General features: G+C 46.2%; 1 protein-coding gene across 12 annotated transcripts in view; it reads right to left on the bottom strand.

The window, feature by feature from the left end:
- bbx (BBX high mobility group box domain containing) overlaps positions 1-26,080 on the bottom strand; it is a 282,578-nt gene that overhangs the window by 32,784 nt on the left and 223,714 nt on the right. For all 12 annotated transcript variants that reach the window (XM_072513622.1, XM_072513620.1, XM_072513624.1 and 9 more), the window contains 5 exons: positions 22,776-22,974; positions 16,404-16,471; positions 12,913-12,993; positions 10,916-11,678; positions 1,551-1,689 (listed from right to left, as the gene is read on the bottom strand). In XM_072513622.1, coding sequence (XP_072369723.1) covers positions 1,551-1,689; positions 10,916-11,678; positions 12,913-12,993; positions 16,404-16,471; positions 22,776-22,974 — 1,250 coding nt within the window. The remainder of the gene's footprint in view (positions 1-1,550; positions 1,690-10,915; positions 11,679-12,912; positions 12,994-16,403; positions 16,472-22,775; positions 22,975-26,080) is intronic.

Genomic DNA, 26,080 nt, shown 5'->3' with positions numbered 1-26,080 from the left:
TATGATAAATTCTATGAAATGATCCAGACTAAGATATAGCAAAACAGCTTGTGTGTCTGGACTGCAATAAGTAGTTAGTGGGTGCAGAGACCATCTGCGTGACGACAGCCAAGAAGGAGGAGGAGTAGATATCTCCAGCTTGAGTCTCTGGGGCTCAGAGTTATTGAGTTGCAATGCAAATTGTAGACACTCAGGACACAGGGGAGCAGTATCTGGGTAGCTTGAATCATAGAATCACTACAGTGCAGGAGGCCGCCATTCAGCCCATCGAGTCTGCACCAACCCTCTGAAAGAGCACGACCTAGGCTCACTCCCCTGCAACCCTACCTAACCATTGGGCATCAAGAGCCAATTTAGCGCGGCCAATCCACCTATCCTACATATCTTTGGACTGTGGGAGGAAACCACAGCATTTGGAGGAAACCCACGGAGACATGGGGCGAACATCCAAACTCCACAGAGACAGTCACCTAAGGTTGGAATCAAACTCGGGTCCCTGGCGCTGTGAGGCAGCTGTACTAACCACTGTGCCACTGTGTTGTCTTGGCTGCAGACTTTGGTACCAACCTGTAGAGAGACGCAGCTTCAGAATGGCGTTGTGTGACCGATGACGTAAAAGAGTCACATGTTGTAATTGTAATTTACAACAACCAGAAGGATGTGCATGAAACTAATAAAGCGCATGTGCAAAAACATTTTAAAATAATAGGATTGGCTAGGCTATTTGCAGAAGTGAGAAACATACTGGTTCGTAACATTCTCAGAAGGGCAATCAGGGGTGAATTGCTGCTCTGTAGCAACTTACCTGTGCTTGAATTCTAATGTGCTCGTCTCGCCCGACCTCCCTGAATCAGACCTGGTGAGACTGTAGAAGTGTCCATAGATCCAACCGTGAAATACAAAAGAAGCTGAGCAAAGGAGGACACACTCCCCTTTTACGGCACTAGCTGCCATAAAGCAGGTGAGTTTAAAGGTCCCACTGAAAGGTAGAAAGTAAATTTCTCAGGTAATTGAATGGGATGTGGGGTTGGGGGTTCAATCATCAGCAGGAGGAATCCAGGCTCAGGGGCAAGGGGGGTTGGGGGGTGCTGAGGGGTTGTTGTCATTAGGGTCGGGGGTTGGGTCGCTTAGTTGAATTTTTCCTTCCCTAAACAAATGCTCAATATACTCAGTTACGGAAGGAAAAAAACGTTTGTGTGAGCACATTTCAAAATATTCTTGATGGCAGAATGTCCTCAAAAAAGAAGTACTCTTTAATGGCTGACATTTGATCTGTACAGATAAAATATCACATAATATGATGCGATCAGTCACAGTTAAAAGCATACAGACAGAAAGATTGATGGTGTGGATAGGTATAATCCTTTCCTTCAAGGTCCACTGAAAATCAGATGTCAGTGATAAGTTCATTTAATAATAGTACAGTTTGCAAAATAGACACAAAAGACAGTCCAACACACAAATCCATTAGCTAAACATAAGTGAATGGCAGACAGGCCACCAGGTTGAATCCGCAACATGAGTGGCAGGGAAAGAAACTGATCTCTTACCCAAGAGCAGATTCATCTTTCGGTTTCAATTTCTTCAACTTCTTGGTTCCACTGGTCCCAACATTTGAAAATGACCATTCTTCCTCTTTCCAACATCCCTCATGGTCGGATGAACCTCCCTTCCCTGAGGCTTTCTTACCTAAAAGCAAAGCAAATACATTTTCTGCACCATTCAGAACACTCCAGGAGTTGGGTCTATATTCCGCCGTGCAAAGTGAGAGCAAGTCAACAGACTCCTTCGAAACCTAATTCTTACTTCCGTGTAATTTCCCTTCCAATTACGGGGCAATGTTAGCGTGGCTGATCCACCTACCCTGAACATCTCTGGGTTGTGGGGCCAGGATCAAAACCAAGTCCTTGGCGCCGTGCTAATCACTGCGCCATCGTGTCGCCAACTCCCCAACAATTAACTAGCTTGTCCAAGGTTTGTTTTGTCAGGAACTGTTTCAATAAATTTATAAAATTTATATTAGTAAAACAAGAGTTTTGCAATTATTCCAAACTGTGAATTTGTTTGAGAATTCATTGGCAAACCTCTTGAGCCATGTGTTAAATCTCCTAGCCTGCACTTCTTGAATTGCACAAAATCATCAGCTGCACTATAGTCCGAGATCTGCAGTCCTCCATTCGGCAAGGCAAGCCAGTGATGTAACATCTGACCTTGTTCTTCACATTATCCACCTGCCAGCTGCCACCATCAGCCAGAGACTGAAAAGACAAAGTGCTCTCCCTATGCAAATCTTTCATCTTTCTTCCAAATACTCAGGTGAGCTTTAAAGTCGGTATACTTTCACCTCCAGCAATTCATTTCACAGCCCCCAGATCACTGATCTTAGCAGAGCTGGCAAGGTTAAAATCTACACAGAATGCTCCCGGCCTCTGGGAAAGTGCTCATCTGCTGGCGGGAGGTGAGTTTAAACAGACAGACTTGTACTTTCAGTTCCACAAACATCAGATTACAGAAGGAATCACTGGAGGCGAACACATATTCCCATTTAAACCTTACTTCTGCAGCCTGGGGACAATTGCTATCTGGAAAATGTTTTGGTAGCTCACACAATCTTTAAAAATCATAGGATGTGAGCAAGGTGAGTAAGGCAAGGTCACCATTTATTGCCCACCCCTAATTGCCCATGAACTGCTGCAGTCTGTCTGGTGAGATACTGGAGGCTGTTCCAGGATTCAGGCCCAATGATAATGAAGGAACAGCGACATATTTGCAATGTAGTTATGCTGTCTGATTTGGAGGAGAGCTTAAAGGCGATGGTGTTTGCACGTGCCTACTATTCCCGTTGTTCTAGATGGTAGTCCTAGGTTTGGGAGGTGCTTTGTAGAAGCCTTAGGAGGTTGCTGCAGTACATCGTGTAGATAGTATACTTTGCAGCCACCTCTGGTGGAGGGAATGAATGTTTAAGGTGGTGGATGGGGTGCTAAGCTTCTTGCATGTTGTTGGAGCTATACTCATCCAGGCAAGAGGGGAGAATTCTATCACACTTCTGACTTAAGCCTGAGGAGGGAAGGTCACTGCTGCAGGAGCTGAAGATGGTTGGATGCAAGAGGAACTTCTGGGCCTGAAACGATTGGCCTCTGACAACTGCAACCATCGTCCTTTGTGCAAATTATGACTCACTAATCCTACTAATTTAAAATTTACGGAGCTTCATAGTGCCACGCTTCCACAACTTTCATCACTTTACTGGTTATTGAGAGTAGACGAATAGGATAGTAACCGGCCTGTTTGAATTTGTGTGGATAGGGCATACATGGGCAATTTTCCATTTTGTTCAGTAGGTGCCAGCATTGTAGCTGCATTGGAACAGTCTAGCAGTTTATGGTTAGACAAGCAAATGTATGAGGGAAGCAAGGGGCGGCTGAGTAAATGGAGACAAATTGTGCTTGTGGCGACTTTTGCTGATGGTTGTGGAGTGAGCAAGTATTAAACAGTGTACAGCAAGTCAGGAAATCTTTAATTCTTTGTCACCTGGGGGTTGACTGCATTTCCTTGAATAACCAAAGTTGCATTGTAATGTTTTATGTCTTTGCAACTACTTGTGTTTATATAGTCCCTTTAACATAGTTATAATGAGCCATGGTGTTTCAGAGAAGCGTTATCAAACATAATTTTACAATGAACCACATAAGGAGATTTTAGAACAGGTAACAACATACGAATGTAAGAAATGGGAGGAGTCGGCCAATTGGCCCTCTGAGCCTGCGCTACATTCAGTCATGCCTCAACTCCCCCTTTCCACATTGTTCCCATATCCCTTGATTCCCATATCCCTTGATCCATTAATATGCAAAAATATATCAGTCTCGATGCTGAATAAACTCAATGGCTGAGCATCTGCGGTGTTATGGAGTGAAGAATTCCAAAGATTCACAACCCTTCGAATGAAGAAATTTCTGAGGCTGTGATCCGTAGTTTTTTGACTTCCAAGCCAAGAGAAACATCCTCCGTGAATCAAGACCCTTAGGAATTTTATGTATTTCAATGTTATCACGTCTCACTCATCTAAACTCTGAGGAATTAAGTGTGCAAGTCATTGTTCATACATTAAGCAAAGGATGAAATCTGGAGCCAATCTTTTCTTTAACAAAGTTTTATTTACAAAACCCACAGAGCACTCCGTTTGTGGAGACCAGAACTAATTGCTGCCTGGTTGAGGCCTTGCCGGATGCTGGGAGACGGCGGCATCGGCATATTTAAATTAGTCTAATGGGTCATTTAAATATTATCTGGATCACATCCAGCGTGGGCGTGATCCTGATCGTACCGGGTGCCGTGAGCCGGATGACTCGCGATTGGTCCGACGGATTTGGGCCTCTCCTGGCATTAACTAATCACACCCGGCTCCACACCAGGCGCAACACAGTGAATGAATTGTGCCCCGTACTATTTTAATTGGTTTTAACCCCAAAATAACAAACTGAGAAACAAATTAAAGGGCCAAACTCTGGTTCTTATACACTTGAGAATAATTGTCTAGTCTTTCCCCAGTAAGCAAGAGCTGTTCTCACTTACAAACTAAAGCGTGCACTTCATAATAACAAGATTTCAACATTGACCGCTGCACCCAATCAATTCAGTCTCTCCTCATCGGACAATTCCCTCATCCCACAAATCATTCTGGTGAGCCTATGCTGAGCACTCTTTAAGGGAAGTAAGCATATCTTTCCTCAGGTAGGTAGACCAAAATTATACACAAAACTCCAGGTGTGGTCTCATCAAGGCCCACTAACAACTGAAGTAAGATTTATTTATTCTTATGCTCCAATCCCTGTGTAATAAAGACTAAAATTTGTTTTCCAAATTGACTGCTATACCTGCAGGTTAACTTACAATGACATATTGGTCCCAATGAATACCAACATTTCCCAGACTCTGGCCATTTAAAAAATATTCTGCTTTATGTTTTTCCCAGCAAAGTGCCTCATTTTGTATTTCTCCACATTGTATTCCATCTGCCATGTTCTTGTCCACTTACTTAACATCTTTGCAGCCTCTTTGCCGCCTCCTCACAGCTTACGGGTGGGATTTAACTAAATGGGAACAAAGTCCCATAGCGAGCAGGTATAACTGAGTGTTTCCCGCCGTTCACAGAGCCGAGAAACACAAGGTTATAAACGGCACTAGCATTCAATACGGGCCCTCAGCAGGAAACACGTGGCCCAGGCCGCAAATAGCCCTGTTTTGTGCACTGAGGAGGCCCGCTCGCCGGAACTCCTCAGTGTACTGAGAGATTGGGACGCCATTTTTAAATGATGTCCCGACCTCTGGAGCCTTCAAAGCGACCCGGTCTTCCTGACTCAGGCCGGGTGAGACTGAAGGAGTGAAGTGTATCACTGCTCCAATGGTGAAGCACAAAAGGAGAGGCACAAACCCTGTTTACAACAGTAGCTGTGGGGTGCTTAGTTGAGGGAGGCGTGGGAGGTCCCCTGGGAGTTCGGGGGTGTGAGAGGTGCTTCATGCGGGGCTCAGTCTGAGTCTTTAAAATAGTTGCCCCGAGGTCAGAAGTGCTTTTTTTCCTTCTAACATTTTCAGAGCAACCCTGAGTATAAAACTGGCAAAACCATCCTAAGTTAGTGATTGAAATCACCTTGCAGATGGTTCCCAGCGCGCCGCAATTGTCAGCCCTTCTGGACAATTGCCGGGTAAACCCTTACCTGGAAATGTACGAGTGGGATTCAGCAGCGACGCTGGGGAGCCAGGAAGTTAAGGCCCATCGATAGTGACCAGATATAGCTGAGGCCTAAGAATTTCCCCTTGCCCTACTCCACTAGTTGCCGCCTGCCAACCCCAAATGATCTGGGTATTCCTATTCTCTGTATAATCACCAAATGTTTGGTCAGAGATAGGATGCAAGGAGTGTCTTCAAGTGGAAAAAGGAGATGGAGATTGAGACGTTTAGGAATGAATTCTAGAGTTTAGGGCCTCAAGAGCAGAAGGCACAACCACCAACGGTGAAGCACAAGAGGCTCAAAACCGGAAGAGCGCAGATATATCAGAAGGTTGTAGGGCTTCAGATTATAGAGATTGGCCGGGGGGTGGGGGTTTAAAGACTATGGCACGGAAATGAAAACCAGATAGTAAAAATTGAGACGCTGCTTAAAGTGAGCACAGAGGTGGTGAGTGAATAAAACTTGGTGTGAAATCGGGCACATGGTTGTCTAAACCTGTGCTGCCTGAGTTTACAGAGAGTAGAAATTGTAAGATCAGCCAGGGCTGTTTTGGCAAAGTCAAGTCAAATGGAAGTCCGTAACAAAAGGCACAAATAAGGGTTTCAGCAGAAAAAAAACCCAGCTCAAGTTGGAGCACAGGTAGACCACGTGGAAATAGGTGGTCTTTGCGATGGCACGCATGGGTAATCGAAAGCTCATCGCCACGTCAAATATGACACCAAGGTTGTGAACAGACTGTTTCAGCCACAAACAGTTGCCAGAGTGTGGGGTGGATTTGGTGGCTGGGGAATGGAGTTTGTGGCAGGGGCTGAATGCTCTATGCAGCCACAATGTACTGATTCTCCAGAAAATCCTCCCTAACTGTTTCTTCGAGGTAGCCATTATTATGGTAACAGCTGCAATACTGCCATCTATTGACCATTATAATACTGGGCATAACGCACAAAAAATTCTCACCATTTATGCATATTGTCACCCAAATTGACCTTTAGGGATAGCCATGGGCGAATAAAAACCCGTGTAATCTAGTTACAAAAACATCTAATCAATCATTATTAAATATTAAAAGCAATTTTTTCAACTTTGTATTGAAATTCCAGTCCAGGCAGCTTTTGGAAGCTGCAATGCCAGGACCCAAAGTAAATATGAAATACAATGAAACAGCTTCAATCTACACTGGGGGTAGACTATCCACTAGCATCCATTACAAACTCACCGACTCCCACGGCTACCGACTACAACTCTTCACACCCCACATCCTCCCAAGGATTCTATCCCATTCTCCCAGTTCCTTTGCCTCCGTTCTGATCACTTTCCAAAACAGATGCTGACATGTCTTCGTTCTGCCTTAATCGTGGATTCCCACCCACTTGTGGTCAAGGGGGCTCTAAACTGTGTCTGACCCATCTGCTGCACCTCTGCTCTCACATCTCTCCTCCCTCCCAGAATCAGGCAAGGGTTCCCCATGTCCTCACTTTTCACACAACTATCCTCCACCAGTTCCGCCAACTCCAGCATGACGTCACCGCCAAACACATCTTCCCCTCGCCCTGTCAGCATTTCACAGAGATCGTTCCCTAGTCCGCTCCTCCATCACCCCGCAACACCTCACCCTCTTACCATGGCATCTTCCCATGCAATCGCAGAAGGTGTAACACCTAATAATAATGATAATCTTTTTTGTCGTAAGTAGGCTTACATTAACACTGCAATGAAGTTTCTGTGAAAAGTCCCCAGTCGCCACATTCCGACGCCTGTTCGGGTACACAGAGGGAGAATTCATAATGTCCAAATTACCTAACAGCACGTCTTTCGGGATTGTGGGAGGAAACCAGAGCATCCGGAGGAAACTCACGCAGCCACAGGGAGAACGTGCAGACTCCGCACAGACAGTGACCCAGGCGGGTATCGAACCTGGGACCTTGGCGCTGTGAAGCCATTTTTAATGGGTGAGGTTGACGGTACCCACAATCCCTATGGACATCATGGCCCTGTAGACATGGGCAACAACCCTGACCCTCGGCCCTGGAGGGGCAACCTCCCCTCCATCACAAAGACCACATAATCACGCCCAGGCATGAATGCGACCCGGCATCACACCCATCCATCCTTGTAGGCAGCCCTGCCCCCGCCCAAGTGAGCATAACCCACTATAGGATCACGCAAGACGCACCCACCCTTAAACCACCCCTCCCACCCATCACAGCCTCCTTCACCTCTCCTTTCAATGTCGGGTACCAGAGCACAGCTCTGACCTTTCTCAGACCTGACGTGGCCATCATGACTATCATGATGGTGACTATCATGAGCTGGGGGACTGCATCCTGGGATGGCGTGATCCTGATCATGTCGGGCGTAGGGGCTCAGGTGCATATGTGCATGACTTGGTGCCATTGCGTAACCCTTTTTTGGGCTCTCCCACTATGCACCCGGCGTAACGGGATCAGCACTGGGCTCAATGCAATTGGAAAACCGGCGCAGTATTTCTACATAATTTATACCATTACAGGTGTAGCTTTGTCACTAGCTGCTTTAGTTTTGCTCCAATACACTTTTGGGTTTTAACATGAAGTTCAATCCTATTAGAAAACAGTGGCCATATTCCTTCAGATTTGCTGTCCCTAGTTGGTGCTACTTTGCCACAGAACTAAACTCCAATCTCCCACCAATTTGGGAACCTCTACCTTATATACTTTAGATTCCAGGTAAAGCATGTTAATTTACCGAGCTTACTGTTTAAACAGCTATTTCAGCCTATTGCAAGTAATGTTCCTGCTGCAATGTACACACTCGCAATATTCCAAGTTGAAATTCAAGAGTTGAAATAAGGTTCAATACACTTAATGTAGTACTCCAGAGGTGTTTTTCTCATGCTTATTGTCTTCATTGTAATCCAGTTATAGCTCAATTCAGGATGCAGTCGGACACACCTAACTCCCCACTGAAATAACACCAACTGAATGGTGCCAAAAACACCTGCGTTTTCCAATTGAGGTTTCTGCAATTGGCAGTACTGTACATTGCAGGAGAAATGCCAATAATATCTTCAATGCCTAAAAAGAAAATCACACCTCAAACTGGTGTGATTTTTTAAAATGGAGACAACTTTGTTGATATGGAACAGGCTTCAATTAACATCAAGGCCACACACAGGTCAATGAGTGAATGTTGTGTGCACTCGTGTAGAAAAAGTGTATTTGCATCATGATCTAATACTGGGAAATTCAACAATTAATCGATATGTAACTGGAACAAGTGCATGTGCAACACCTAAAATCAACAAAACTTATATTTATATAACACCTTTGTCATAATGAAATAGCCCAAGGCATTTCATAGGAGGGCCACAATACAAAATCTGACACTGTGCTACTTAAAGAGATATTAGATTGGATGACCAAAACGTGGTTGATTTGAGGGAAGAGCACAAGGTAGCCAGGCAGAGGAGAGGTTTAGGGAGGGCCTTCCAGAGCTTGGGGCCAAGTCAACTGAAGGCACAGCCACCAATGGTGCTGCAATCAAAATTGGGGATGCACAATAGGCCAGAATTAGAGGAGTTCAGCTATCTTGAACGCTTTTTAGGCTGGAGAAGATTACAGAGATGGGGAGGAGGGAGACCATGAACGCATTTGAAAACAATGATGAAAATGCTTAAATTGAAACATTGCTTGATCAGCAGTCAATGCAAACGCAGGGAATGATAGGGGGACGGACCAGTTGCATGCTGAGACACAGGCAGCAGAATGTTGGATGACCTCAAGTTTATGGAGGCTACAGCGACTGAGACCAGCCAGGTGTGGGTTGGAATAGTCAAGTCTAGAGGTAACAGGCATGAATAAGCAACAGATGAACTGAGACAGAGACGATGTTACGATGGTGGAAATAGGCAATCTTAGCGATGGCACAAATACGAGATTGGAAGATCATCTCGGGATCAAATGCAACACCAAGGCAATGAATAGACTGGCTTAATCCGTTGTCAGGAAAAGCGATGGAGTTGGTAGCTGGAAAACAGTATGGAGCAGGAACAAAAAGCAATGACTTCAATCTAGCCTACCACCACCTCATTCATCTCCTCCAAAGCTGCTAAATTCTGGAACTGCTTATCTAACACAGAATGCAGGTTTCGCAGAAATTTCCTCCAATAAAATTGGGGAGGTCCTGGTGGGGTAAAGTTAGGTGTCTGCAGAGTACATGTGAAAACTAACGCTTTGCTTTGAATGATGTAGCCGTCAGTACATAGGTGAGAAATCATAGAATTTACAGTGAAGACGGAGGCCATTCGGCCCATCGGCTCTGCACCGGCCCTTGGAAAGTGCACCATACTTAGGTCCACACCTCCGCCCTCTCCCCGTGACCTCACCTAATCTTTTTGGACACCAAGGGCAATTTAGCATGGCCAATCCACCTAACCTGCACATCTTTGGACTGTGGGAGGAAACCGGAGCACCCGGAGGAAACCCACGCACACACGAAGAGAATGTGCAGACTCCACACAGACAGTGGCTCAAGCCGGGAATCGAACATGGGACCCTGGAGCTGTGAAGCAATACTGCTAACCACTGTGCTACTGTGTCGCCCATAGGAGGGGGTCAAGGATAGATCCTTGGCAGACACCAGAGGCGACAGTCTGAAACCAGGGAGAGAAGCTGTTGTAAGTGATTCTCTGACTACGGTTAGATGGATAAGAACGGATTGGAGAGGTATTTACCGACAGGTGGCATGCTCAACCGTGTTAACAGCTGCAGACAGGTCGACAGGGATGAACGGGGAAAGTTTACCTTTCTGACGATTACACAGGATGTCATTCGTGACTCATAAAATTGTTTTGCTATAATTTATGCTTCAATTGATCTTATTGTATACATTGCTAGCTCTCTCTCATTCCCCCCACTAACATGCACCTGGACTAAAAACCAGGGGAAGCAAACTATTTTGGTTGTATCTATTCATGTTGCTCAGCAAACAGACCCGAGGAAGCATGGAGATAGCACTTTCCCTGTTGAATTTCGCTGTTCATTGTGGAGAAGTAGCTCACCTCTTTTTCTGCCGTTCCAGTTGAGATTAAGAATGAACTGGACCCATACATTACATCCTTCATTCATTATGTAGTGCATTAGCCTATCAATGACTCTAAAAACTGCACATTCAAGGGGAGTTTGATTCAGAACCAGTTCACTTACCTCTGTCGACATTAGCCCGTAAAGATGTCAACATGCCTTCTGACACCAAAGTCTTATAAAGAGCGCCTTTACATGATCGTTCAGATTTTCTGGACCCAGACGCTTCTGTTTTTTTACTGATTTCCTTGTTCTCAGCTTTCACTTCACCTAGTGCATTGTGGGAAAGTAGTTGCTCAGTGACAGAAAAAGTTTCAGTTTTGACTGGGCTGGTGGTAACTTTCTCAAGATCAGAAACCTTTGAGTGTTTATTGAGTTCTGAAATCTTTTCAGTAGATAGTTTTATTTGTTTTGGTTTCATTTTTTTCTTTGGTGGGCTAGAGACAGGGTGTAACAGATTTTCAGTTGACTTTGCTGAGCATCGTCCACTTTTCACCGGGCTTCCTGAAGGCTTTTCAGTGCCCCAGTCACCCTTAGCAACAGCATCAATCGTGTACATTAAGCTTTCCATGTCAGACTCTGATGATTTCCGTTTTTTCCCGCTTTTTTTAACTGTGTGTTTTTCAGCTTTGGTAGATTCGAGTTTAACTTTTTTCTTCTTCTTCTTTTTAATTTTTTCACTTTTGTTAAGACTTGTCACAGAAGTGTCAGTTAACAAAGATAATGATTTGTCATTAGTATTCCAATCCTGTGGTTTAACATCATCGTCATTCTTTGTACCTAATCCAGGATCAGCCACGGGGACTTCAGATGCATGCCCATCCTCTGAGGTACCTGTAGGAGGCTCGTTTTGTACTCCTTCGGTTACCAACCGGTCCGAACACATCTGAAGCAAAAAGCAGACACGAGCAATCAAACAGAATTTTTAAGAGGATCAAATTGGAAAAAAAATGGCTACAATTTCCACTGCCATTTAAGATAATGGAGGACACCGTGCAAAATATGGCTGCCAACTCAGGTTAGATTTATTCCTGGAGATTTCACCGCGCATTGCCAACCATCTCATTCAGTCAAACAACGTTCCCCCACTCCTAATCTTTATCTTTTTATAACTAATAATTAAGTATTCACTTGGTTATAAGTTAAGACCCCAACATCAGCTGTGGCTCAGTTGGTAGCACTGTCGCATCTCAGTCAGAAGGTTGTGGGTTCAAGTTCCACTCTAGAACTTCAGCAGAAAAATCAAGGCTGACGGTACTTAGAAGGTGTTGAATTGTTGGGGGAGCGATCTATCGATGGGATCTATCGATGAGGCCTTATGCCGAGGCCCTATCTATCCTCTTAGGTGCAAGCGAAAGATCCCATGGCTCTATTTCAAAGAAGAGCAGGGAAATTATTTGTGATGTTCTGGCAATATCTATCCCTCAATCAGCATCAACAAAGCAGATTATCTGTTCATTATCACATTGTGTTGGTAGCTTGCTGTGTTGCTGCATTTCCTACATTACAATAGGGAACCAACTGTAAAAGTACTTTTTTGGCTGAACAGCCATTCAATGAACTGGAAGATTAGAAACATTATCCTACAATTTGACTGAGGCTGGATCATAGCAACGCCTAAATTAACCTGTTCTCCTTAAGCCCGTGTGATCATAGGTTGAGTCAGCAGATGTTTCAACTCGTCATCCATGGATGGTGACATTTGATGCCTCATTGTATTTAGTGTATGCACTGACAATACCACAATCCAACTCCAAATGCACTGGAAAACAAATATTGAATGTTGAATGTTCAAAATGCACCAAAAGGTTATCTTGGCTTTGAGTTGATAAATTGAATACCAATCCAGGATTCTACCAACTGCAGAGCACTGGGAATCATTTTAGATTTTCTTTTTAAATCTGTTTTTTGTATAAGGAAATTTATTTTCCTGTTCTTTTTATAAGAGTGCACAGGTGTTCTGTACAGCCAATAAAACCTTGAATGTGAGATGTTTACATACTGATGGCATAATTTATCTTTCTGTAAACTCACTATCATTCCAGTAGAAGTACTAAGCCATTTCTGGAACTAACATAAATATATTTCTTTACGCATTATTCCAGTCTTATGAAGCATACCTCTGCTAATTGAAATAATGCTGAATTCCCACACTGCTTGGTCGAGTCAGGGGTCCCTGACTGTGCTGTATTGGAGGAAATCTGCATGAAGTAAAAAAAAAAAATCAGTTTCAGCTGAACCATCAGGCATGTTACTGTAATAATTCCATTTCTCAGAGAGGAAAGAAGTATGACCACAAAGAGAAAATTATTAAGTTTTGAGCACTTATCATCAGGGTTCAGTAAGTGGGTGCTAAATTGCAGTCTTTAAAAGAGCAGAACTTAAGTTTTGTTGCCACCTACTATTTTGCCAGTACCTTTCCAGCTCTGCAAGTAGACCTTGCAATATGTAACAATATTCCTACCTAATTACATGAATAGTATCCATTTGTGAGTGATTACACAGGAATAGCACATTCATTCTGTGGTACAAAATACAAAGTGGGAGACATCGTGAAGAAATGCTTAAAGGATGAAATATTGCGAAATAGACTAAGAATCAACATAATTTAAAAGGTCAATACAGTCACCAGTGGAGAGCACTGAATGCTCCCTAAATTATTAAGATGGTGAAGAGTGGCCAAGAGGCCAATGTGCAAATGTTTTACAGCAGAGCCTACCTGAACAACTATAGAAACAACACCACAATGTGGTTAATACTATCAGATTCATAATGCAATTATCATTCTACACTGGTATCCTCAATCCTGTCTACATCAATGAAGATATTCTCCAGTGAAAAATATATAATACCCTTCCCTGAAGCATTAGCCAATAAAGGGCACACATGATGTTCAGCTTTACCGTGTTTAACCATAAATCCCAGACATTGGTGCAAGCACTTGTTAACTTAATTGAATTTCCCCAGTTTAGTTGTCAACGAAAACGTCTCAATGAGCTCTAAAACTAGAAAGATAGTATTTGAGTTTATTTTCCAGCCAAGAGTCAAAAATGGAAAGTCTTTGAGTCTACAGGTGCAGTTTTACAGCCACGGTGCGCATGAAAAGCAGCTCGCCACAGCATAGCGTGGCCGAAAGAAGCAAGGAGACACCGCTCCCATGATCTACCCGGCTCTCAATGCCTCACGAGGTCTAACGCAATCTCGCGAGAGGTTGAAATGCCCATTGTGAGCAGGATCACTTTTTAGCAACTCTGCATATTAAAGCCAGATAGCTAGTCTCACTTTAATGTGAAGATAACCGAGGTAGCCGAGGCCTGAAATCTATCTCCCTCAGCTCAGAGACCTTGAGCGAGCGCTGTTCAGTACTGGTCTCCCAGAGTCATCTGGCAGAACGCCTCATCACCAGAACTTTCAAACAAGCACCAAGACCTAGCTTGGCTGGTGGTGAGAAAGGCCCTCCCTGTCAGATTCTTCATGCACACCCGAAGGCTCTGCACCAATGCACGCTGCCCTCGGAGTGGCTGTGGGGGAAATGAGACGGTCACACACCTCCTTGTGGAATATGCCTTTGCAAAGAAGGTCTGGAGAGAGATGCAGTGGTATTTGTCAAGGTTTATCCCAAACAGATCTGTGACACAGGACTCTGTGCTCTACGGACTGTTTCCAGGGACACACACCGAGACGAATATCAACTGCTGCTGGAAGGTCATCAACACGGTAAAAGACGCTCTTTGGTCTGCCCAAAACTTGCTGATCTTCCAGTGCAAAGAATTGTCCTCGACCGAGTGTTGCAGACTGGCACATTCCAAGGTCCAGGACTACGTGCTGAGGGACGCACTCAAGCTTGGGGCAGCTGCCGCCAAGGCGCAATGGGGAAAGACCACTGTGTAAAGTCTTTCCAGCAAATGTACACCGAGGGGCGGGTAACAGTGTAAAGCCCCCTCGGTCTGGGCAACCAACACTCCAATGTACAAAAACAAACATGCCACTGTAAATATTTAAGAAGGAATTGTAATGTAAAGAGTGATATGTGTATGACAAGATCAAAATTGAATGAAAGAAAGTCAAGGCAACATGTAACCCTGCCGGAAATGTACAGTCAAGACAATTTGAAATGTTTCTGTAATGCTCATGTTAAATTTTTATGAATAAAGTATATTTTTTTGAAAAAAAAACTGGTCTCCACAAACAGGGACCAGAGGGAATGACACGCGTGGGGGTCTCCCAGGGGATCGGAGGCCCCAAGGTGCGTGCCCTTTGGCAGGGTGACATCCTGGCAGTACCACCTTGGTGCCAGCCTGGCACTCCTAAGGTGCCCAAGTGGCACTGCCAGTGTTCCAAGCTGGCATTTGTTTGCACAGTGGATGATCTGGTCAGGAGTACCTTATGTGGGTGTTGGGGAGGGGGGGTCGGGGTGTAATCTCTCGCCATGTTGAGTCCTTAGTGCACAAAACGGGGCTATGTGTTGCCTAAGTCACGTGTTCCCCACTGAGGCCCCCTGTCTAATGCAAGTGCCGTTTTAGAGCATTGTGTTTTTCGGTGCAGTTAACGCCTGGAAACACACGGCTAAGCGTGCTTTCTATGGGGCTTTATTCCCATTTAGTCAAATCCCGCCCAATAGATTTGCCGCCCATAGCAGGAGAGAAACAAATTAAAGCACAACTAAAGAAAGTCCTTATATAGGGTGGAATGAAAAAAGAGCATCTGACAACAGAATGCCTCAAAAGGAAATGCTTCATTCTCACCCCACAGAACAGTAGTGACCTATTCTGTGTGAACAATAATAAATGATGCACAATTTCAATAGCATGAAAAATATTCAAATGTATTGGATATAGTTGACAAGGGGCAAGCAATTTGGAGGCAGAAGGGTTTCATTAGGCAATGGATTTATTAACAAGAGAAAATCCTATTCAACATGAATTGATCTTCAAAATGGCTGTCTGTCATTATACTTTGACAAGGGGTCATCTGGACTCGAAACAGGACAGCGCGGTAGCATAGTGGTTAGCACTATGGCTTTGCAACGCCAGGGTCCCAGGTTTGATTCCCGCTTGGGTCAATGACTGTGTGTCTGCACATTCTCCCGTGTCTGCATGGGTTTCCTCCGGGTGCTCTGGTTTCCTCCCACAGTCCAAAGATGTGCAGGTTAGGTGGATTGGCCATGCTACATTGCCCTTAGGCTAGATGGGGTTGCTGGGTTACAGGGATAGGGTGGAGGTGTGGGCTTAAGTAGGGTGCTCTTTCCAAGAGCCAGTGCAGAATTGATGGGCCGAATGGCCTCCTTCTGCACTGTAAATTCTATGATATCTATGAAACGTTAGCTCTTTTCTCTCCCTACGAATGCTGCCAGGCCTGCAGAGATTTTCCAGCATTTTCTCTTTGGTTTGTCATTATAAGTCAAGTTTTCTCTGATCTATTCAGATCAATGGTCAACTTTATTTGTTTTCATTGTATTTTTAAGTTGTAGAGTAAAAGGCAGAACTAACAGCACAATGAACATAGCTACACTCTATGCCTAAGTGCAGTAAAGTATAACATTATTGTTCTGAAACCAAGTTCGGAAATCAGTGTGCATATAATGATGTCAAAGCCAATCCTATCAACTTACCTCCTTGGCTGTCAAGGCATGTTCTCCTGCTAAGAGCAACATACTGAGTCCTCCCATTTGAGTGGGATCTATAAGTAAATAGATGTGTGTATTATTCATTCCTGAAGTAATTCAATTTCAATACCACCTTAATCTCTTAAAAAAAAAGCTTGAATAATTGAAGTGCACAACAAGTTACTTTAAAGTACAATCATTGGTGTGTAAACAAACATGACAGCCATATGGGACATTTTTATTTTATTCATTCAAGGAATGTGGGCATCACCTGCGAAGCCAGTATTTATTGCCCATCCCTAATTGCCTCTGAAAGTGGTGGTGAGCTGCCTTCTTGATCCGCTGCAGTCTGTGGGGTGTAGGTACACCCACAGTGCTGTTAGGGAGGGAGTTGCAGGAGTTTTACCCAGTAGCAGTGAAGGAACGGCACCATAGTTCCAAGTCGGGATGGTGAGTGGCTTGGAGGGGAGCTCCAAAGTGGTGTGTTCCCATGCATCTGCTGCCGCTGTCCTTCTAGATGGTAGCGGTCATGAGTTCGGACGGCACTGGCAAAGAAGCCTTGGTGAGTTCCTATAGTGCATCTTGTGGATGGTACACACTACTGCTACGGTGTGTCGGTGGTGGGGGGAGTGAGTTTTTGTGGATGGGGTGCTAATCAAGCAAGTTGCTTTGTTCTGAAGCTTCTTGAGTATTATTGGAGCTGCAGGCAAGTGGAGAGTATTCCATCACACTCCTGACTTGTGCCTCGTAGACTGTGACAGGCTTTGGAGAGTCAGGAGGTGAGTTACCCGTCACATGATTCCTAGCCTTTGACCTGCTCTCATAGTCACAGTATTTATATGGCTAGTCCAGTTAAGTTTCTGGTCAGTACTAATGCCCCCCACCCTCCCAGGATGTTGATGGTGGAGAATTCAGTGGGGTAATAGTTAGATTCTCCTATTGAAGACGGCCATTGCCTGGCACTTGTGTGGTGCAAATGTTACTTGCTGCTTGATAGCCCAATACTGGATATTGTGCAGATCGTGCAACATTTGGTCATGGACATCTTTGAATAAAAAAAGTCCTTAAGTTGTACACTTGGTGGGGGCAGGGGTGGGGGGGGCGGGGGGGGGGGGGGGGGGGGGCTGCCATTCCGTAAGGCAGGGACTCACTTTAGATACCTGGGAGTGCAGGTTGCCCAAGATTGGGGAGGCTCCGTAGGTACAACATTTCTAGTTTATTGGGGAGGGTGAAAGCCAATCTGGCAAGGTGGGATAGTCTTCCTCTGTCACTGGCGGGTTGGGTACAGGCGGTTAAAATGAATGTGCTGCCGCAATTCCTGTTTATTTTTCAATGTCTGCCGATTTTCCTGCCAAAAGCATTTTTTTAGAGAGATTGAAGGGGTGATTAGCTCGTTCATATGGGGAGGGAAGGTGGCCAGAATTAAAAAGGTGCTACTACAGAGAGGAAGGCAGGCAGTGGGTTTGGGTCTTCTGAATCTGATGTATTATTACTGAGCGGCAAATGTGGAGAAGGTACGGAGCTGGGTCAGAGGGATGGATTCCCAATGGGTCAGAATGGAGGAGAGTTTGGATAGGGGGGTCGGAATTGAAGGTGCTAGCGACAGCGCCGCTCCCGACGGCCCCAGGGAGATACTCGGGGAGTCGGTAGTAATAGCTACGTTGAGAATTTGGAGGCAGTTTCGACAGCACTTCGGGTTGAGGGCAGGGTCAAGGGAAATGCCGATTCGGGGGAACCATAGATTTGAGCCAGGGAAGTGGGATGGAAATCTTCAGAGATGGGAGGAGAAAGGAATTAGGACACTAAAAGATATATTGCTTGGGGGTCGTTTTGCAGGATCGAAGGAGCTGGGAGCGAAGTATGGGCTGGAGCAGAGGGAAATATTTAGATACATGCAGGTTCGAGACTTTGCCAGAAAGGAGATACCGAGCTTCCCAGTAGAGCCGGCTTCCACATTGCTGGAGGAGGTGCTGACGACAGGGGGACTGGAGAAGGGGGTAGTATCGGTGGTGTACGGGGCTATTTTGGAGGAGGAGAAGGCGCCGCTAGAAGGTATCAAGGCAAAGTGGGAGGAAGAGTTGGGAGAGGGTATTGAGGAGGGGTTCTGGTGTGAGCTGCTCTGGAGGGTGAACACCTCCACCTCGTGTGCAAGGTTGGGGCTGATACAGCTGAAGGTGGTGTATAGAGGGCACCTTACAAGACGAGGATGAGCCAGCTCTTTGAGGGGGTAGAAGATGTGTGTGAACGTTGCGGGGGAGGCCCCGCAAACTACGTTCAAATGTTTTGGTCCTGTCCAAAGCTGGAGGATTACTGGAAGGAGGTGTTTAGGGTAATCTCTAGAGTGGTGCACGTGAATCTGGACCTGGGCCCTCAGGAGGCCATATTTGGGGTGTCAGACCAGCCGGGGTTGGAAACGGGCACGGAGACAGATGTTGTAGCCTTCACCTCGTTGATCGCCCGAAGGCGGATCCTGTTAGGGTGGAGATCAACCTCTCCACCCTGTGCCCTGGCGTGGCGGGGGGACCTGCTGGAATTCGGAACGCTTGAAAAGGTCAAATTTGAACTGAGGGAAGGATGGAGGGGTTCTACAATTCATGGACGTTATTCATTATGCACTTTCGAGAATTGGATCACATCGAACATTAGGGGGGTTGGGGGCTAGGATGGTTGGGGGGAGGGGGACTGTATGTGTTAATGGTGACTGTGGGTGATTCCCGATTCCTTTTTGTCATTTATTTATGTTAACATGCGGGCTAATGTTTGGGGGTTTGGTGGGAGGATGGGATCGTTGTTATCGATAAGGGGATTGACATTACATTCATTACTGATTATTGTTTATTGTTGGGTGTAAATTTGGGAGAAAATGTGAAAAAGGAGGAGAATAAAATATATGTTAAAAAAAAAAGTTGTATCCTTGGGTCTATGCTCAGAAAAACTGACTCTAGCCAGGAAAACATTTGGCTTCAGTGGGTAGGAGGGCAGAATTCTGACCCACAATTCTAGCTCATGATCACAATCTAGCAATCTCCATTGGAAAATTGTGTGTGCATACACTTCAGGTGAAAATAACATTCGTGCCACAAAAGTGCCAGGCAATGGCCATCGGCTACAAGAGAGGATCTAGCCATCGCTCCTTAACATAATGGCAGTACCATTGTTGAATCCCCCACAATCAACAGCCTGGAGATTATCATTGATCAGAAATTGAACTGGACGAGCCATATTAACACTGAGGCTATCAGAGCAGGTCAAGGGCCTGGAATCCTACGGCGAGTAACTCACCTCCTAACCCCCAAAGCCTGTCCACTATCTAGAAGGCACAGGTCAGGAGTGCAATGGAATATTCTCCACTTGTCTGGATGAGTGCAGTTCCAACAACATTCAAGAGGCTTGACACCATCCAGCACAAAGTGGCCCGCTTGATTGCTACCCCTTCAACAAACATTAAATCCATCCACCATCGATGAACAGTGGCAGTAGTGTGTACCATCTACAAGATGTACTGCAGAGACTCACCTTAGATAGCACCTTCCACACCCACGACTATTACCATCCAGAAGAACAAGAGCAGCAGATACCTGGGAACATCATCACTTGGTGGCTATGAGGATAGGTGGAATTAACTTGGTTTGTTCTCACTGGGACGAAGGAGGTGGATGGGCGACCTGATAGAAGTCTACAAAATTATAAGGGGCATGGACAGAGTGGATAGTCAGAAGCTTTTTCGCAGGGTGGAAGAGTCAATTACTGGGGGACATAGGTTTAAGGTGCGAGGGGCAAAGTTTAGAAGAGATGTGCGAGGGACGTTTTATTAAACAAAGGGTAATGGGTGCCTGGAACTCGCTGCCGGAGGAGGTGGTGGAAGCAGACACAAGAGAGACGTTTAAGGGGAGTCTTGACAAATACATGAATAGGATAGGAATAGAGGGATACGGACCTTGGAAGTGTAGAAGGTTTTAGGTGGGCAGCGCAGTCGGCGCAGGCGTGGAGGCCTGCTCCTGGGCTGTACTTTTCTTTGTTCTTTGGAGGTTCCCTCCAAGTCACTCACCACCCCGACTTGCAAATATATCACCGTTCCTTCACTGTCGCTGGGTCAAAATCCTGGAATTCCATCCCTAACAGCACGGCTGGCGTACCTACACCTCAGTGTAGGTTCAAGGCAGCTCACCACCACCTTCTGAAGGGCAACTAGGGACGGGCAGTAAATGCTGGCGTAACCAGAGACGCTCACATCCCGTAAATGAATTTTTAAAAATAAGATTGCATCAAGTCGTGGATGTCAATGAGGAACAGCTTTTCAATGCTGACTGTAATTGACTAATGTTTTCCATCCATCATTCTCAAACATTTGTGGACTATAGAACAGTCACTGAAAATAAACTTTTCACCTTGTGAAAGCTTACTTCACTCGCACGTTTTGGGAGATTCTGCTTTCTGGGACATGATTAGAAATCAGTGAATAAAAGCAGCAAAATAATGGCAAAATATGAATTCCAAATAAGACCTTCAAATTTTCTGTTTTCCTCCCTCAATGAAAGTCAGTTATAAACACATCATTGAACCAGATTCACAGTAAGAAAAAAAAAAGAGACATTTTCCAAAGCAAGTTGACAATCAAGTTTTGTTGACCCAGCAATCGCGAAAAGGGTTATTGGTGAAGAAAGAATAATGTAACTAAACGGTTTTAATAATCTTTAATTAAATGCAGAACTTATTATAGTTTTCACAAAATGCTGATGTGTGTATAATTGCATTGAATGTTTGAAATTATAGCTCGAGCCTGTTACAGTTCGAATTCAAATTCTTTCTCAAGTTATAAAAGGTTCAGCATTTAAGTAAAATCAGACTCAATATTCACTCAAAGGTTTAACTCGCAAATGGTAAGGAACTGTAGAGAAATGGGTGTCCGGAGGTGGGATGTTGTATTTGTAATGAGGTGTGGTGTCTGGATGTTGGCATTCAGAATAAGAAACTGGATTTTAGTTTAAAACTGTCAAAACGGACTGCCAACCTGGAATGTGCCACTGTATGCATTGGCCAAAGGCACACTCTGAACTGGGCTTTGGGCCTCATTTTCCATACAATTAGGTGGCCTGTGGGCAGCAAATGTGTGCCCTGATGCGCCTTGCCAGTTGGGGGTCTTCTTTTGACTGGACACCAAGGGTAAGGTTACAATAGACTTGAAAAACTGGTTTTGGTCATACTTGGGGTCGAGGGGTGCCGTATGGGACATGAGGCCCCCATTTAGTGGATTGAAAATGCACAATGCCCATTTCAGCCAACCACTCTGAACTTCTAATAGGGGGCAAAATTCTCCGGTATCGGCGCGATGTCCGCCGACTGGCGCCCAAAACGGCGCAAATCAGTCGGGCATCGCGCCGCCTCAAAGGTGTGGAATGCTCCGCATCTTGGGGGGCCGAGCCCCAACTTTAAGGGGCTAGGCCCGCGCCGGACAAATTTCCGCCCCGCGAGCTGGCGGAAAAGGCCTTTGGTGCCCTGTCAGCTGGCGTGGAAATGACATCTCCAGGCGGCGCATGCGCGGGAGCGTTAGTGGCCGCTGACGGCATTCCTGCGCATGCGCAGTGGAGGGAGTCTCTTCCGCCTCCTCCATGGTGGAGACCGTGGCGAAGGCGGAAGGAAAAGTGTGCCCCCACGGCACAGGCCTGCCTGCCGATCGGTGGGCCCCGATCGCGGGCCAGGCCACCGTGGGGGCACCCCCCAGGGCCAGATCGCCCCGCGTCCCCCCCAGGACCACGGAGTCCGCTCGTGCCACCTTGTCCCGCAGGTAAGGTAGGTGGTTTAATCTACGCCGGCGGGACAGGCATTTTAGCGGCGGGACTTCGGCCCATCCGGGGCGGAGAATCGCGGGGGGGGGGGCCCGCCAACCGGCGCGGCGCGATTCACGCCAGCCCCCGGCGATTCTCCGACCCGGCGGGGGGTCGGAGAATCTCGCCCAGGATGCTTCCGTTCGGAGAATTTGGGCATGATTTACTCCATATAGAAATTCATCCCACAAGTACTCCAGCTCAGGAATCAGGTGTGACATGGGCCATTTCTCCAGCCTTGGTTTTAAGCGTTATATAGATACCAAGTAAATAAATCCATGGCGTGGTGTGGTATATAACCATCCAGCTCAGTTAAAGGGCAAAGTTGATTGGGGCAGAATCAGTTACTACTTACAAAGTGCCATTGGAATAATTCTGGAAGCAAGCCACCCTCCAGGTTCCAAGGAGTGGGAGATGATAGGGAAGGGAAAATAAACTAAGAACGGGACAAAAAAACTTTAAAAGGGATTGCTTTGTCAAAACAAAGATGCCTTTGTTGTAGAGATTGTAAAATAATGATGATCCCTTTTAAATCATCAATGGCATTAAGTACCTGCCATGGCAAAGTTGATTTGTGGCATTTCCTCAGCCTTTACAACTCTTTTTGTGATGGGGAACTCCTTCGCAGGTTCTGTTGGAAACGTCCACAGCTTTTTCCTTGTTGTGACAGTGGGTGATGGACTCTTCAATGGCTTGTTTGTAGTTGGACACCACTTGTAACCAGGGTTGGCCTTCAGAAAAGCATCCTTGTACTAAGAAAAAGTAACACTAAAAGTTATTAACAGAAAAAAGCCAATGCCATTTTAAACCACAAAAGGCTTGCTGTCAAAACAAATTAGCTTAAGAGCAGAAACATTCCCAGCCATGATAAACCTCTGCACAAATTCCAGAAAGCAGAGAGTGCAATTTGCAGTAATTTAACATCTGCACTCTAGGGGATTTGAATGGGGCCTTTTACTACAGATGTTTTAACGGTAAGCATTGTCCTACAAGTAGGTCACATTTTAGTCAATTGAATCACTGTCATGTTGCAATCATCTATGACATTATAAATAGTCAATAACCATCAAACAGCAGCAAACACAAAAATACAGCTACTGAGGGATTTCATTTCCAGTGAGCTGCATGATCCTGGTAATCATTTTTTGTGGTACAGAGCTCCCATTAGCTCCCAAGTTTGATCGTTTGCACCAATGCAAGCTGCTCATGGTTCTATTTGAAGAAATCAACTTAAATGAACTTGCTATTCTTACATTCTCACGTGCTTAAGTCGTTTGTAACTAGATTCAGAAAACCAACAGTAGCTTCCATTTTGCCAATACAGAAACAATCCAACTTTAAAGCAGATTGCAGGGAATTCGCTGCTAACATGGGTCACTCATGTAGGGTACGATGATTCACTTTAGCAGCCCCAGGTTATGAAGAAGGTGGTTTCTGGGTCTCCAACCAGTGCCACTACTGAATTGTTTGGATGTTGAAATATGGTAGGTCACTTTTAACTACGAGGCAACAGTCCACCAGTGTTTACTGTCAGAGTTCACACATTGACGCCCAATTAGACAAAGTATCAATTGGGCTCCTCTCTGTTCCTCCGGGTGAAAATTGGAGAAACAGATGGCAGGGAGAAGGGTAAAAAAAATCTACTTAATCGTTGATTAGGGAAACATTCTGATAATTCACTGTGCCAAGTCAACATGTTCAGTTCAGAAAGGAGATGACTCAAGGTTGAAGAAATGGTAGAACAGTTGCTTCAAAGCTCCAGGGTCCCATGTTCGATTCCCGGCTTGGGTCACTGTCTGCGTGGAGTCTGCACGTTCTCCCCGTGTCTGCGTGCGTTTCCTCTGGGTGCTCCTGTTTCCTCCCACAGTCCAAAGATGTGCAGGTTTGGTGGATTGGCTATGCTAAATTGCCCCTGGTGTCCAAAAAAAAAAAAAGGTTCGGTGGGTTTACTGGGTTACAGGGATAGGGTGGAGGCGTGGGCTTAGGTAGGGTGCTCTTTCCAAGGGCCGACGCAGACTTGATGGGCCAAATGGCCTCCTTCAGCACTGTAAATTCTATGATCCTATAAACAAGCTCCACCTCTCCTAAATTATCGTGGCTTCTACCAACAAATTCTTCTGCAACTGATCACAAATTCACTCCGCCCCATGACACCCCTGGAATGTTATTTCCCCCACACACCCCTACAATATCCCTATTCATTAAAAAAACCCTCAAATTGGCGAAAGTGCAGGGGAGTAGAGGGCTGAATACTAACATGGTGGTTCAGGAAATATACAATTGTTTTTCTTGATGCTATCAAGGCTATTTTAGCTCATCTCTGTGTCAACAAGAAAACTCTGGCCCTGCTACAAAACCAAATGATAATAAACCCTTGTTTAGTGCTTTTATGGCATTTGTACTCATGCAGAATTGTTTGACGTTTTTTTCTGCACAATTATCTTGACCATCATCAATAAATCTTTGTATTAGTGTATACAGTGCTGAAAATAGTAATTGTGCAATCCTTCCACCAAAGTTCCTGATTCCTCCTAAATTTTAAATTCAAAGTCTCAGAACGTGAGTTAGTGTCCGACGCAGATTCCAATTATATCTGCCCACTCACCATTTTACGCTTGAACCTTTGCACCTTCTGATGCCAGTTCCACAGGGATGCAGAGACGATCACAGCCGGCAGGCAAATTGTCACGTGTGGTTCCAGCACAGCCACGCCCCGCCCCCCCTTATCTTATCATGAACTTTAGACACGTCTTTTAAGCTTGGTCTTCATTGTTATAAATGGAACAGTCAACCTCAACATTGTTATAAACGGAATGGTCAACCTCAAAAACTGCACATCCTCACCCCACTGTTAGTCCTAGCCCTCTACTTCAGCAATGTTCTCCATCCCCTCTCACCCCAGGCAATGTTCACCGCCTATCAATTCCCAACAGTGTTCACCCCCTTTAACCTCACGAAAACGCTCAACACGCACCCCGGACATCGACAATGCTGATTCTTATGACATGACTCCGAGAGACAGTGAGCGCTGTCTGGGGACTCCGAGAGACAGTGAGCGTGCTCCGGGGACTCCGAGGGACAGTGAGCGCGCTCCGGGGACTCCGAGGCACAGTGAGCGCGCTCCGGGGACTCCGAGGCACAGTGAGCGCGCTCCGGGGACTCCGAGGGACAGTGAGCGCGCTCCGGGGACTCCGAGGGACAGTGAGCGCCGTCCGGGGACTCCGAGGGACAGTGAGCGCGCTCCGGGGACTCCGAGGGACAGTGAGCGCGCTCCGGGGACTCCGAGGGACAGTGAGCGCGATCCGGGGATTCCGAGGGACAGTGAGCGCGCTCCGGGGACTCCGAGGGACAGTGAGCGCGCTCCGGGGATTCCGAGGGACAGTGAGTCCCCGGACAGCGCTCACTGTCCCTCGGAGTCCCCGGATCGCGCTCACTGTCCCTCGGAGTCCCCGGACGGCGCTCACTGTCCCTCGGAGTCCCCGGACGGCGCTCACTGTCCCTCGGAGTCCCCGGACGGCGCTCACTGTCCCTCGGAGTCCCCGGACGGCGCTCACTGTCCCTCGGAGTCCCCGGACGGCGCTCACTGTCCCTCGGAGTCCCCGGACGGCGCTCACTGTCCCTCGGAGTCCCCGGAGCGCGCTTACTGTCCCTCGGAGTCCCCGGAGCGCGCTCACTGTCCCTCGGAGTCCCCGGAGCGCGCTCACTGTCCCTCGGAGTCCCCGGACGGCGCTCACTGTCCCTCGGAGTCCCCGGACGGCGCTCACTGTCCCAGGAGTCCCCGGACGGCGCTCACTGTCCCTCGGAGTCCCCGGACGGCGCTCACTGTCCCTCGGAGTCCCCGGACGGCGCTCACTGTCC

The sequence above is a fragment of the Scyliorhinus torazame genome, chromosome 8, assembly GCF_047496885.1.
Source record: "Scyliorhinus torazame isolate Kashiwa2021f chromosome 8, sScyTor2.1, whole genome shotgun sequence".
NCBI classification, from domain to species: domain Eukaryota; kingdom Metazoa; phylum Chordata; class Chondrichthyes; order Carcharhiniformes; family Scyliorhinidae; genus Scyliorhinus; species Scyliorhinus torazame.
This window is presented reverse-complemented; position numbering and strand designations above follow the sequence as displayed.